This window comes from Pomacea canaliculata, linkage group LG13, assembly GCF_003073045.1.
Source record: "Pomacea canaliculata isolate SZHN2017 linkage group LG13, ASM307304v1, whole genome shotgun sequence".
NCBI classification, from domain to species: Eukaryota; Metazoa; Mollusca; class Gastropoda; order Architaenioglossa; family Ampullariidae; genus Pomacea; species Pomacea canaliculata.
Genome location: NC_037602.1, coordinates 1,150,716 through 1,164,865, shown reverse-complemented (window position 1 = coordinate 1,164,865; position 14,150 = coordinate 1,150,716). Strand labels below are relative to the sequence as shown.

Sequence of the window (14,150 nt, the reverse complement as noted above, 5' to 3'; positions counted from 1 at the left end):
CCATCATCGTCGTCTGCTCCCTCATCCTTGTCGGTGGCATGTGCGCCATCGCGGGTCCCAAACACACCGTCGTAGAGGTCTTTGACCCTGTCACCAATACCAGTAGAGAAACACTCTACTTCACCAGGTGAACCCTACTGTACCGCTATTTACATGATGCTTAGATATTTTATATTTTTCGTGCATAAATTTCGTTTAGAATGCCTTTAGTTTTTCGTTGCAAGATGAGAGGATATTTGGATTAAATGAAACAGTCTTTTGGGGTGAATAGAACTGAGATATAAAAGAGAAATTATCACGTGAAAGAATATTAAATAAGGGTTAAATGTTTGGAAGAAAAGATAGTTCGTTGCAAGCACTGAATGTTTCAGTATTTACTAGCTCGCGTCCTTTCATGAATGTTTGGATTGGCTTTACACAGATACTACCTGGACAACAAAAACATTTTGATCATCTTTGACACCTTCGTGTACGCCACCTGTTTTCCTGGGATTTTTCTTCTTGTCATCGTTGTCACCACTTTCATGACTGTCATCAAACTCCGCTCGGCATTTTCCCGAAGAAAAACCTTGACGAAAGCAACGGAGAAAAATATAAAAATTTTGCATTCCACTCTTAGCCTCTCAAGTAGAGAGCTCACAGTGACCCGGATGTTAATTGGGACCTCTGTTCTCTTCATCGTTTGCTTGACCCCTAACTTTGTGGTTCAGGTGACATCCTTCCTCCTGCCTGACCTCAGTGTCAGCGGCAGGTACAGCAGCCTCACTGTGGTCCTGTGGACGTTCGTCTCGTTTCTTCGTGCCGTCAACTGCTCTGTGAATTTCTGGGTGTATTACATCTTAGGCTCCAACTTTCGTCAAGTTTTACATGGAATGTGTGGAAATTGTTTATGTGTTAAATAAAATAACACTGGTTACATATACTTTAAATATAGTCGAATTATGCTCTGTCTAGAATTTGATGACATGTAAGAGGACGTGGTTTCTTAACAAAATTTATTTTTATAGAATATTCTTACTCAGAATTTGTCAAGCATAAGCTTGCTTAATTATCTAATTTTTAGCCTTTTTGACTTCTCAGTCCACTGTATGTGTTTAGGTACGTATGTACAGCATGTAGCTATGTAACTATGATGTTGCTACTGTTGCCTGAAAATGTGAGAATCGAACTGCTTCTGTGAAAACTTCAGACAGAGTGACTAAAGCAAAAATGAAACGACGGCATTGATTACTGCTGGAATTGTACATGTTCACAGGTGAAGTATCATCAAGGTTATAACTTCTAAGATATACTATGTCTATTTTCTTCTTATCAATCCTGGGTCTTTATAATTCGCTCCATACCGTATTTTTGCCAACAGTTGTACTAACCTTCCCCCAAACAATCCTTATACTTTGATTTTGCCTTAGTATTTATACGAGATTATCTGCACACTACAGCAATAATTCATTCATGTATTACAACCGATACAAATTAAAGTTGAGCATAAGGGTATCCTAAAGTCGGTATTTAGTTTTAAACTTAAAAGTACAAAGTGTGTTACGAAATTGAGTATTTTTAGTTTGACGGGGCCTTGGCAGGAAGTGGCGATGTCAAGGCCAGGGCGTACTGCGTCTTAATTTTTTAATATTTTTTTTATTTTGCATTTTTAGCATTTTTGAAGGGATCTATAAAAAGCTGGGGTAGACCTAGGTGGTCGTTATTCGATTTTCTGAGTTTAGTAGTACTCTGTGTGAGTTTTAATAGTACTCTGTGTGAGTTGGAAGTAAGAGGATGCGAGTAGCCTGTGTGGCAGTCCGCTGATTATGTGGTTATAACGTTGAGTTGTTGAACATTGAAATAATACTGAGAAATATTACAGTGTGAGCCGCTGTATACGTGTTCTATCTTCTGTTCAACGGGTGACTGAAGTGACTTTGTACAGGAAAGTGTGACACCGCAGATTTTCAGATCTTTAAACGAGCCAAGTTACCGCTACAGTCGTAACATCTGGGGGCCTGTCCGGGGATCTGCACCGTCATCGTTTCCGTTACAAAGAAGCTGCTGTACAAAGGACAAGAGAACTGTGAGTGAATCTTTTTGAGTTGAGTGTACAGCCATGGAAGTCACGAAGGAGCTAGTGAAGTTAGGCAAAGAATTAGGCCTGGAGAGAGAAGAGTTACAAGAGTTTGTAGAACAGAAGGAGAGGGAAAGAGAGCAGAAAGAAAGAGAACAAAGAGAGAGGGAGAGAGAAGAAAGAGCTGCCGAGCGAGAACTACGGAAATTACAACTAGAACATGAAGAGAGAGAAAGACAACGCGTGCATGAATTAGAGATGGCGCGTCTGAGGCCAGCAGTCACCATGTCGGAGGTGTCTGTGAAGTGTGAGAGGCCAAAGTTGCCGAAATTTGTTGACGGAAAAGACAGTATGGACAGTTATTTACAAAGGTTCGAGCGCCATGCTGAGCTGTCTAGTTGGCCACGAAGTGTGTGGGCGGTATCGCTCAGTGCGTTGTTGTCGGGGCATGCACTGGACATTTATTCACGCATGCCGACAGAAGCAGTTCAAGACTATTATCAGTTGAAGCAAGCGTTGTTGAGTGGATATGACTTCACGGAGAACGGCTTTAGGCGACGTTTCCGTGCAAGTAAACCAGAGAAAGGGGAGAGCCCCGAGCAGTTTACAGAAAGGTTAAGAGCATACCTTTATAGATGGATTGAGGCAGCGGGGCAGAAGACGGACTTCGACGGTTTGTTGTATATAGTACTCAAAGAGCAGTTCATCGAAGCCTGCCCCAAAGACTTGGCAGTCTTCTTACAGCAGCAAGAAGACCAGAGCCTAAAAGCATTGTCAAATGCTGCGACAAGATACCTGCAGTCGCAAGGCAGAGAGTTCACAGCCAGGTTAAGAGGGTCCCTGTCTGCAGCCGACACGGCCCAGAACATCACATCTGCCCAGCGCAGCCAAGGTTACGATCGGCATCAAGGCAACGAGCTGCGGTGTTATTCCTGCGGTGGAAAGGGTCACAAAGCCATGGCGTGCCCGAGCAACTCGATGAGACATTCAACCAGCCGCCAAACATTGGAGGGAAACACACGACGGACTCCGCAACCGTCGAATCGTCGTCCTGTGATGTCAGCAAACGTAGCCATTTGTGAGGGAGATAGCCAAGGGCCAAGCTATGAAGGCCGACGACAACACACGATCGCTACTGACAGCACGACCCAGAACGAGCGGCACACTCCAGTGGTAGACTGCGCGTTTACCACGAGAACGACCGGCGACATGGGTAATATGCCGGTGTCACGCGGACAGGTGGGAGGTAACAACGTCACCGTGCTGAGGGACACTGGGTGTTCTGGAGTTGTCATCCGGAAAGACCTTGTGTTAGAAGGCCAGTTCACGGGTAACAGCTCGAGGCTCAGATGCTGCCACGGGCATACTCAGGATGTGCCGACTGCTGATGTTGAAATATCGTCGCCGTATTTCAGTGGTCAGTGAATGCAGTATGCCTCGATAACCCGCCATATGATCTGATCATCGGCAACATTGAAGGCGCTAGAGCCGCTGATGACCCCGACCCAGAGTGGGAACACACATGTGCTGTAATGACTAGAGCACAGGCGGCCCAAGAAAAAGTAAAAACCCAAGCTTTAGCTGTCATACCGAACGTGAGAATGCCTGACATTGATAAAGAAGAACTCATTCGGATGCAGCGAGATGACCCGACACTGGATCAATGTCGCAAGCAGGTCGCCAAGTACACAGAAGATGACGAAAAGATCAGGTTTGAGGAGAAAGGAGGGGTGTTGTACCGCATATTCCGCCAGCGAAACTTCCATAATGGGCAGCCGGTCCGCCAAGTGCTAGTCCCAGCTCCCTTACGGCGGTCAGTGATGGACGTCGCACATTCATCCATCATGGGTGGTCATTTAGGTGTCAGGAAGACTTTGGACAGAGTCACTGCAGCCTTTTACTGGCCTGGCATCTCCGGGGATGTAACCCGCTTTTGCCAGTCTTGCGATGCCTGTCAGAAAACGGTGCATAAAGGCAAGGTGGCTAAGGTACCTTTACAGAAGATGCGCTGATTGATGTGCCTTTTAAGCGGGTAGCGGTAGACCTCATAGGTGAGATTAAGCCGCGCCAGCGAGTCAGGACATAGGTATATCCTGACGCTAGTTGACTACGCAACCAGGTACCCAGAAGCGGTCCCTCTGAAGAAGATCGATACTGAGACCGTCGCTGAAGCCTTGATTGGAATATTCAGCCGCCTTGGAGTGCCAGAAGAAATACTTAGCGATTTGGGACCGCAGTTTGTGTCTGAGTGCATTAAAGAGGTCTCCAGGCTCCTCAGCATTCGCCAGATTACCACCACCCCATACCACCCGATGTGTAATGGACTTGTCGAGAGATTCAACGGTACCCTTAAGGCCATGCTAAGAAAACTGTGCCGCGACCAGCCTAGACAGTGGGACCGATACGTCAACGCACTGCTGTTCGCTTATCGGGAGGTCACCCAAGAGGCTACGGGTTTTTCACCTTTTGAACTGTTATTTGGACGAACCATACGAGGTCCCATGCACATTTTGAAGGAGCTATGGACCAAGGAGGTCAACGAACCCGAAATTCGGAACAGCTATCAGTATGTATTCGAGCTGCGGGAAAGGTTGGAAGAAACCTTACAGCTAGCGATGACTGAACTAGAGAAGGCTCAAGGAAAGGCCAAGCATTTCTATGATCGGAAGACGAAGAACAGAACGTTCAAGCCTGGCGACAGAGTCCTAGTGTTACTACCTTCAGACCACAATAAACTGATTATGCAATGGAAAGGTCCGTTTACAGTGCGAAACGTCAAGGGCCTGAATGACTATGTCGTGTTTTTAAAAAGAAAAGAGAAGGTGTTACACGCCAATCTGCTCAAGCGGTACATAAAGAGAGATCCAGATAGAGCGGCTGAAAACATTACCGAGATAGCAATCGCTTCGATTGCTAATGGGCCGCCAAGCTTGAGCAACTCGGCATCATGTCAAGTGGCCACCATCACGAGCGATGAAGATGGGTGTGTCGAGGACGGGGGTGAGGACCTCCTCGAACTGGGAGACATACACCATGGTGAGTCGGTGGACAACCTGGTTTACGGGCTCAATCTGTCCAACCAACAACGGGCAGAGCTACAAGAACTAGTGAGACAACATAGCTGTATCTTTACGGACGTACCGGGAAAAACTAACCTCATCCAGCACGAGATACGATTAACGTCAGACGTCCCGGTCAGATGTAAGCCTTACCCGATACCATATGCTACCAGGGAGTCTTTGAAGAGGGATATCGAGGAAATGTTGCGTTTGGGAATTATTCGGGAGTCCAAGTCACCCTACGCGTCGCCAGTTGTGGTAGTGAGAAAGAAAGATGGAAGCAACAGGGTGTGCGTCGACTTCAGGAAACTTAATAAACTTACCCACTTGGACCCAGAGCCCATGCCGACGCCGGCTGATCTGTTCCGACAGCTGAGCGGTGACAGATTCTTTACGAAAATCGATTTGAGCAAGGGTTATTGGCAAGTGACCATACCCGAAGAGGACATCCAGAAAACAGCGTTCGTTACACCCGAATTTTTGAGAATGCCGTTTGGAATGAAAAATTCAGGTGCAACATTGAGGAGGGGTTTAAAGAAGATATTAGACGACTTGGAGGGTATCGTGCACTACTCCGACGATATACTGGTTCACACTCAGACTTGGGAAGATCATCTCCGCGTGATCCGCGTGCTGCTTGATCGCATCGTCGAGAACAACCTGACTGCCAGGCCTAGTAAGTGTATACTCGGCACTGATGACGTAGACTTCATAGGGCATCGTCTTAAGAGCGGAGTGAAAGGAGTGCACGAGGACAATGTCAAGAAGGTGAGAGATGCACCAAGGCCACAAAATAAGAAGCAGTTACGTTCTTTCCTTGGCCTGGCATCCTTTTATCGGAAGTATATGCCTCACTTCGCAGCCGTGACGGCACCTCTCACGGACCTTCTAAAGAAAGGACAGCCAAATTCACTCGAGTGGGGTGAAGCGCAAGAGCGGGCATTTGTTACAATCAAAACATTCCTGACCAGTGACCCGGTGCTGCAGCTCCCAGATCCTTCTAAGATGTACGTTTTAAGCACAGATGCATCAGATACAGGGATTGGGGCGGTTCTGATGCAGGAACACGAAGGAAAGTTATTCCCTGTTTGCTACGCAAGCAGAAAGCTGAATGGGGCCGAGAGAAGATACTCCACTATCGAAAAGGAGTGTTTAGCCATCGTATGGGCGGTGAGGAAATTCCGGTTATACCTAGAAGGAGTTAGGTTTACCATACGGACAGACCACAACCCTCTCACCTATTTGAACACTGCACGATTTGAGAACAATAGGGTGATGAGGTGGACCCTGTTTTTGCAGAATTTTGACGTGCATTTTGACTCTGTAAAGGGATCGGACAATGTTGGTGCGGATTTCTTGAGCCGGGTTGGCTCAAAGAACTGAACTGAGCTGAATATAACTACAATCCGATGAAGGATACTGTGATTAGCAATTACATGTGTGAAGTTTTGTTAAGTAGCTTTATTGTTAAGAGACTGGTTAGTTTTGATGTGAGGAGAGATCATGCTTTAATTTGGTTTTTGGTTGAGAAGATGGATGATACCTTAAAATGTTTGTTTTATTTCGTATGTTTGTAGAAGAAAGTCCTGCGGAGTTTCTTCTTGAAGTGGGAGGGTATGTTACGAAATTGAGTATTTTTAGTTTGACGGGGCCTTGGCAGGAAGTGGCGATGTCAAGGTCAGGGCGTACTGCGTCTTAATTTTTAATATTTTTTTATTTTGCATTTTAGCATTTTTGAAGGGATCTATAAAAAGCTGGGGTAGACTAGGTGGTCGTTATTCGATTTTCTGAGTTTAGTAGTACTCTGTGTGAGTTTTAATAGTACTCTGTGTGAGTTGGAAGTAAGAGGATGCGAGTAGCCTGTGTGGCAGTCCGCTGATTATGTGGTTATAACGTTGAGTTGTTGAACATTGAAATAATACTGAGAAATATTACAGTGTGAGCCGCTGTATACGTGTTCTATCTTCTGTTCAACGGGTGACTGAAGTGACTTTGTACAGGAAAGTGTGACACCGCAGATTTTCAGATCTTTAAACGAGCCAAGTTACCGCTACGGTCGTAACAAAGTGTACGAGATTAAAAGAACGATATTTAATTATGCTGAAGCAATATTGTTTAAAACTAATTACAGTAACTAGGACATTATTTTGTTTCTGCTTTATTTTGTGAGTAAATCTATTTGCGATCTTTATATTTGCTTCTTAGAGAATAGTACAGGACAAAGTAAAATCGTTGTTATGGTAACGATAGGCTGGGGTCCGAACACAGACCCGACAGTTGCTGGCCGCATGATTCCTGGGTTGTAGTTAGTTGCAGGTTAGATACAGTTTGAATAAATCACCCAATCCACCTTAAAATTCTATCGTCGAGGTACATCGACTTGCTGCAGTTGAAGAAACCATTTTTATTAAGTTTGAATTAAAAGATCGCTACCTTAAGGCTTACCTTTGAGGTTTACATTGAGAATATCATTCCGAAATTTATTATCTATCTCCAAGAACTTCCAAATAAGGATGCATTCACTGTACTGAGGTTGAAGTTAACAATTAGAGTTTATTACAAATAACCATTAAATTTGTAGAAGATAAGCAAAACAAATAAGCATAAATAAAAAGCAGCATAAGCAAAAGTTTTTTTGTTGAAACCCACTTGTTTACTTCCTTCCCGCCAGTCATTTATATTAAAAGTTTGAGAAAAAATTTTTTGCATCGACTTTTCGGTTTATTGGTAAAATACCATTGTGGAAAAGGTAATCTATGCTGTAAGATTAATATGAAGCTTGTTTTGGAGTTTCATCTTCCTTAAATTACCGGGGTGTCCTTTTATGTGTATATGTATAAAATGTTGTTTAGCTTGTCTATGTATTTTTCTACTTTGAGTAGAAATGTCAATGTGCACATGAACGAAATAAAAGCTGTCAAATTAAAGGAAGACCTTGGATGAACTCTAACAATAATAGCGCATATAGAGAAGGAGAAACAAATCATCTTGTGTAAATAACAATGAGTCAGGTTCCTTCTGTAGAATTTAAATATCGAGGAAATAGAGAAGCCTGTGATGTGAAATCCTATCACTAATTCTCAACACTGCTCATATCTGCTGTTAAGGAGCTAGGAATTAAGAAAATGAAGTGGGTATAGGTCATCACATCTAGTTTTAAAATGCTTTAAGGTGAAAAGACTGACACATGCTTTGTGATATATTTTCTTCGATTGTACTTAAGGAAAGTGTACTATGTTTGACAGGTAAATAACAACAAATTTAATCTGTATCGAACAAAACTTATAGGACCACAAATCTTAATATCTGAAAAATATGTATTCGATTTTGTATTCTCGAACCAACCATATATTAGGTATTTTGATTTATTAAGGGTAATAAGAAGAAAAATAATTTCAAAGCGAGCCTTATCAACACTTAACTAAAATTCGTCAGATGGAGAGAGCGAGTGAGACTGAAAAGTAAAGAGTACTAGAGAGATAGAGAGATAGACATCGACCTGAAAATACAAGAATCTCATGAATACATTATGTTTGCTTACTTGCTGGGAATACACTCACACGTTCAATCAAGATCGAAAAGTAGAAACCTCTTGGTACTTGAAATATATAAACCGCTACAAGCAGATTAACAAAAAGAAGCAGGATCGGACTTGCTTTTAAAAACTAAACAGAAACACAATTTTCTTCTTTTAATACTTTCATTGTCTGTACAATATCTACATGTGTACAACGTATCACCGTGCACATGTATTACTGTTGTGGTCATAGATATACATACATTGTAAAACAAAACAAAAAAACTAAATAAAATAGCTGAAAGACTAGCTTACCCTCTGACAGCAAACTCTACAATAATTGTAACTATCTGTTTGTACACCTGCAAAATGTCAGAACAGGATCTTAGCCTCCAGAAGACCGGACTGTCCAGATGAAGACTTGTCCTGTCCCTGTTAAGTTGTTCATGTCGACACTTCAGAGAGAGAGAGAGAAGGAGAAAGAGAGAGGGAGGTGGAGAGAGGGGAGAGACAACTCTGATGGCTGAAGAGCAAATGACTTCCAGACGACATTCCAATGGGATTTGAACATCAGCAAAGTGTGTGTAGGTGTGTCTGTAGCACTACACAAACACACACCTCTTGACAAAGAAAGTTTTGTGATCTATACCGGCTGTAGATAATGAGTACTTATAGACTGTAACTGTGTATGTCAACCAAAGCTTTACCAGAATATAATTTCGATTTTCCAGAAAGAGTATCTAGTACCAAGTCCCCTAGAAAACCCCACTTGCACGTGTGTGTGTGTGTGTGTGTGAAAACGCGCTTCCATAGATGTTTACTGTAATTTCTTTATTTTTCCAGAAAACTGCACATTGCCTGACTGTATAGATAGACATTTTTATATCAATCTTCACAAACATGTGTAATTATTTAACAGCAAAACGTTTTTAACAAAGTATTTTTTTCTTGCTTTCTTCCGTATAATTACCAACCCGTCTGTGTTTCTTTAAGGAGTAATTTCAAAATCAAATGACAAACAGGGCTGTGTGTGTGTGTGTGGTTGTGTGTGTGGTTGTGTGTGTGTGTGGTTGTGTGTGTGTGTGGCTGTATATCTGTGTGTGTGTGTGTGTGTGTGTAGTTTATATCTGTGTGTGTGTATGTATGTGTGTGTGTGTAGTTGTGTGTGTGTAGTTGTATATCTGTGTGTGTGTAGTTTATATCTCTGTGTGTGTGTTTAGTTGTGTTTCTGTAAGTGTGTGCATTTGTCCCCCTGGATGATATAAATATAATCTTACACGATATATCAGCATAACACGTGTGGTGCTTGTAAGACAACTCTAGAGCCACGAATGTCACGGACTCGCTTGAGTAAACTTGTGACAGGAGTGCAGGTCGTGCTGTCCTTGTGCCAGGTGCAATACCTATGACACAGTGTGCATATACTGACAGTAGGTCTCACATCATCTTGCTGTCATGCACACCTGCCTCTCACTTATTGCACTTAATGTCTTACAATTGATCCTAGTCCTTGGCTTGTATCATGGCTGTGTCATGGCTTGTGTCATGGCTGTGTCATGGCTTGTGTCATGGCTTGTGTCATGGCTTGTGTCATGGCTTGTGTCATGGCTTGTGTCATGGCTTGTGTCATGGCTGTGTCATGGCTTGTGTCATGGCTTGTGTCATGGCTTGTGTCATGGCTGTGTCATGGCTTGTGTCATGGCTTGTGTCATGGCTTGTGTCATGGCTTGTGTCATGGCATTGTCATCCTAAAGTTTCCAACACTTAGAAGCAGGATGCTAATAATTAGTTTCCTATACCTTCGATAAGCAGGTGAAGTAGTTAATCTTGAACACAAACCTCGTGGTTAGCACTCGTCTTTAGTAGCGGACACAATAAACAAAAACTGAGTGAATTTATATAAACACTGCTTCAACAATATTGTTTTTATTGACAGTACTGGCAGAAGCAAGTAGAGATCTTCAATCGCTTTGACTTACTGGAAAAGAATCGTAAAATATTTCTATTGACAAATCATTGCAAGAAAATATTTTTTCTCTTGTTCAGAAAGTTCTTACCTTTCATACAACTTGCTAACCTTAAATCAAAACACGACAAATAACATCATATCACTTTTTAAATTGTATATGATCATATGATGCACTTTCTCCATTTATACCTTTAAAAGATATTGACGGGAATATCCTATCATTACTATACTTAGAAAAATATCACACAAAGTATTAATTAGGTGGCAAGATATTTCGTCCTCCTATCAACGAAATATAAAAGAAGTCGCATAAAATATTTGAGACCAACAATCTTTAAAACACATCTTGGCTGTGAGTTATCAGAGTGATACAAGAGACATCAATGATGTCGGCAAGTGACCGGGACACAACATCCACCAGACCCCTCCAGTCACGTGATGCTACTATCGAGCCTGGGTTTCCAATATGGGGTCAGCATGTCGACCCCATTAGTGAGCAGGTAAAAAAGAGTACATGATAACCTGCTATGTAAACTGAAAACACACACACACACACACAAACAGAAAAAAAGAGAGAATGCTATATAATCATGCGGTGGTATTTCCACTGTTCATGTAAGATAAAGTTACCTGTGACAATGTCAGTATTACTTTAGCATCAATTTACATTAATATAAACACAGTGGAGAAAAACAACTTTGATAAAACCTTGTGGTTACTAATCCCACCAATAAACACGAGAAGCAATAATACTTTACACATGACGACCACTCACATCTTGTCCCTTCAAGTTGTCCTCACCTTTCTCTTTAACTTTTCTTCATTTATTAGTAGAATTGTTTCTAATACTATTATCTGACATATATTTCCGACCAGTGTTTACTCGGGACGTGTTGGTTGAAGAATACAAACACCGTCGGGCTTCAAAACCAGTTTCTGTTATGTCTTTTGACTGATGTGAAAATGGAGGACAGACATCTTTCCGTGTCTAGCAAAGCTTTCTCTGTCATTAAAGCGTTTGATCTTGTGTAGGGTGAGAAGCAAAAAGGTTAGCGGATAAACCACCTACAGAGATAAAAACAGCACAGTAAATATTGGTGAAGAAATATACAGACAGACACAAAAGCTTGAGCTTGTAAATAGTTATCACCGATGGCATGTGGTTATTTGTACATCAGGTCAAAGAGAAGATAACTCTCACGTTGCGCTTCTCCTTTATTGTGTTGACACTACTGGGAGTACCTGGCAACATCGTCAGCGCCGTCGTCTTCTACAGACAAGGTCTCAGGGAGAGAATCAACCTCTGTCTCTTCGCCCTCGCCATCGTCGATCTCGTTGTTGTTCTAGGATTGCTGTCCACCCAGCTGGAAGGTCAGATTCGAGATTTAATCCTACCTCATGCCTGGATTTTCACCACCAAAGCTCCATGTAGGTGAAACTTTCTTAACACTACATGAATTTAAAGCATTAATTCTTAGCGCAGTCAATCTATATACATATATACTTACTTTGTCTGTTTTTCTCTCTGTTTATAGGTAATTATTAACTTTTTATCAACATGGGGCAGAAACATGTCTGTATGTACTGTCTATTAATCGCGCGAGCGCTGGGACACACACACATTCACTATATTTCTCCATTAGTCCATTACTGAAACTGGTAGTTGAGGGGGAACGCGAACAGATGTGGCAGATGACAAGGACCACAACGCAGGCCTGCTTTTATCAAGGGTAAGAAGACCCTCCGGAACAAGTGATCCACTCCTTGACGATCGTAAAACAGTTCTTTTTCTGGCCACCGTGGAGTCGACCTCCTCACTAGGTACCTTCCACCACAATCTTCACAAAATGTCGTGCTGGGTGACATGGCAGAGCAGACAAACTTACATCGTGTGGTTGCTTACAGTAGAGGCTCCTGGTGTCCTAGGGGTGTGGCGACCAGGCTTTGTACCACGAGGCGATAGAGAGCAGCGTCCCTAGGCACTTGTTTGCGGATCCACACATACACACTCACACATACACACAAATATTTATATATGAATAATAAAATTTAGTTCTGCGTTTTACAACATTCTATGTTAACTTTTGCTATTTGCAGGTGTAACCAGTTTTGTGTGGGCCTCGCGATTCCTGTCGGCGGTGATCGCCAGTGAGCGGTGTTTCTGTGTCGTCAGTCCCTTCCACGCCAAGAGGCTGCTCAAGACGTCCACCATGGCCGCCGTCATCGTCGTCTGCTCGCTCATCCTTGTTGGTGGGATGTGCGCTATCGCGGGCCCAAAATACACTGTCGTAGAGGTCTTTGACCCCATCACCAATACGAGTAGAGAAACACTCTACTTCACCAGGTGGATCTTAGTATACTCTGTCTACATTTTATAGAATTTTATAATGTAGAATATAATAAACTACTTCTGTTCTGTAGGAATAACCATTTATGGTTGCAACCTGACAGGAGATGAGTCGGGATCAAAAAACAAATAAAAAAAAAAAAAACAAGCCTTGTGAATGGATGAAATGCTGGTAAAATGAAGATTTTATGGATAAATAAATAGCAGATAGGTGGTCAGATGGCTAAAACTTTTGACAGCTGTTTCATTGTTTGATTGTCCACTCGCTCTCTTCTTTCATAAGTGTCATGTTTCCCTTTACACAGATATTACCTGGACAACAAACGTATTCTGGACATCTTCGATTCCTTTGTATACGCCACCTTTTTTTCTGGGATTTTTCTTCTTGTTATTGTTGTCACCACTTTCATCACTGTCATCAAACTACGCTCGGCCATCTCCTTAAGAAAGAGTTTGACGAAAGCAAAGGACACAAACCTGAAAAGTTACAATCTTTCAACTAGAGAGCTCACAGTGACCCGGATGTTAACTGGGACCTCTGTTCTCTTTGTCGTTTGCTTGACTCCTAACTTTGTGGTTCAGGTGACATCCTTCCTCCTGCCCGACCTCAGTGTCAGCGGCAGGTACAGCAACCTGAACGCAGTCTTGTGGTCCTTGGTCTCATTTCTTCGTGTTTTGAACTGCTCTGTGAACTTTTGTGTGTATTACATGTTAGGTTCAAAGTTTCGCCATGTCTTGCACACAATGTGTACATCGTGTTCTGGTCACATGTACAATCACAGTAGTGACAATATTAAAGTCATGTCTGCTGCACCTACTTTGTAACTACATTGTTCTAAATACAACCAAAAGCGTTGGTCGGTCATTACTTCTCTAAAATACTTTGTATCAAGTATTATGATTATCTAAATTTTAATGTGTCTTCTCCCTATAACCTATTCTGCAATGTTTCATTTCTCTATGTGCATGACACAGGGACGTGGTATACATTTCTCTGTGTTTCTGTTATTATTTGTAAGAACAAACCCTAATCGGGTTCACATAAACCAATGTTGGACTCCGCATGGCAGTCTTGAGATAGCGGTTCTATAAAGACTTTACCAGAACTGCTCATATTTATTGTTAGGAAAGGTCAAAGTGATGAAATATCACTGGAAGTAGTGAAAAATGAACAGAAAGAGAAAGTGTATCGCGGATCACTC

General features: G+C 42.3%; 1 protein-coding gene across 1 annotated transcript; it reads left to right on the top strand.

The window, feature by feature from the left end:
• Window positions 1-1,862: 1,862 nt before the first annotated feature.
• On the top strand, window positions 1,863-3,481 carry LOC112554336. The gene has a single exon (XM_025222074.1). The coding sequence runs from the start codon at window positions 2,099-2,101 to the stop codon at window positions 3,479-3,481; it is 1,383 nt and encodes a 460-aa protein (XP_025077859.1). The 5' UTR covers window positions 1,863-2,098.
• The last annotated feature ends 10,669 nt before the right edge of the window (window positions 3,482-14,150 follow it).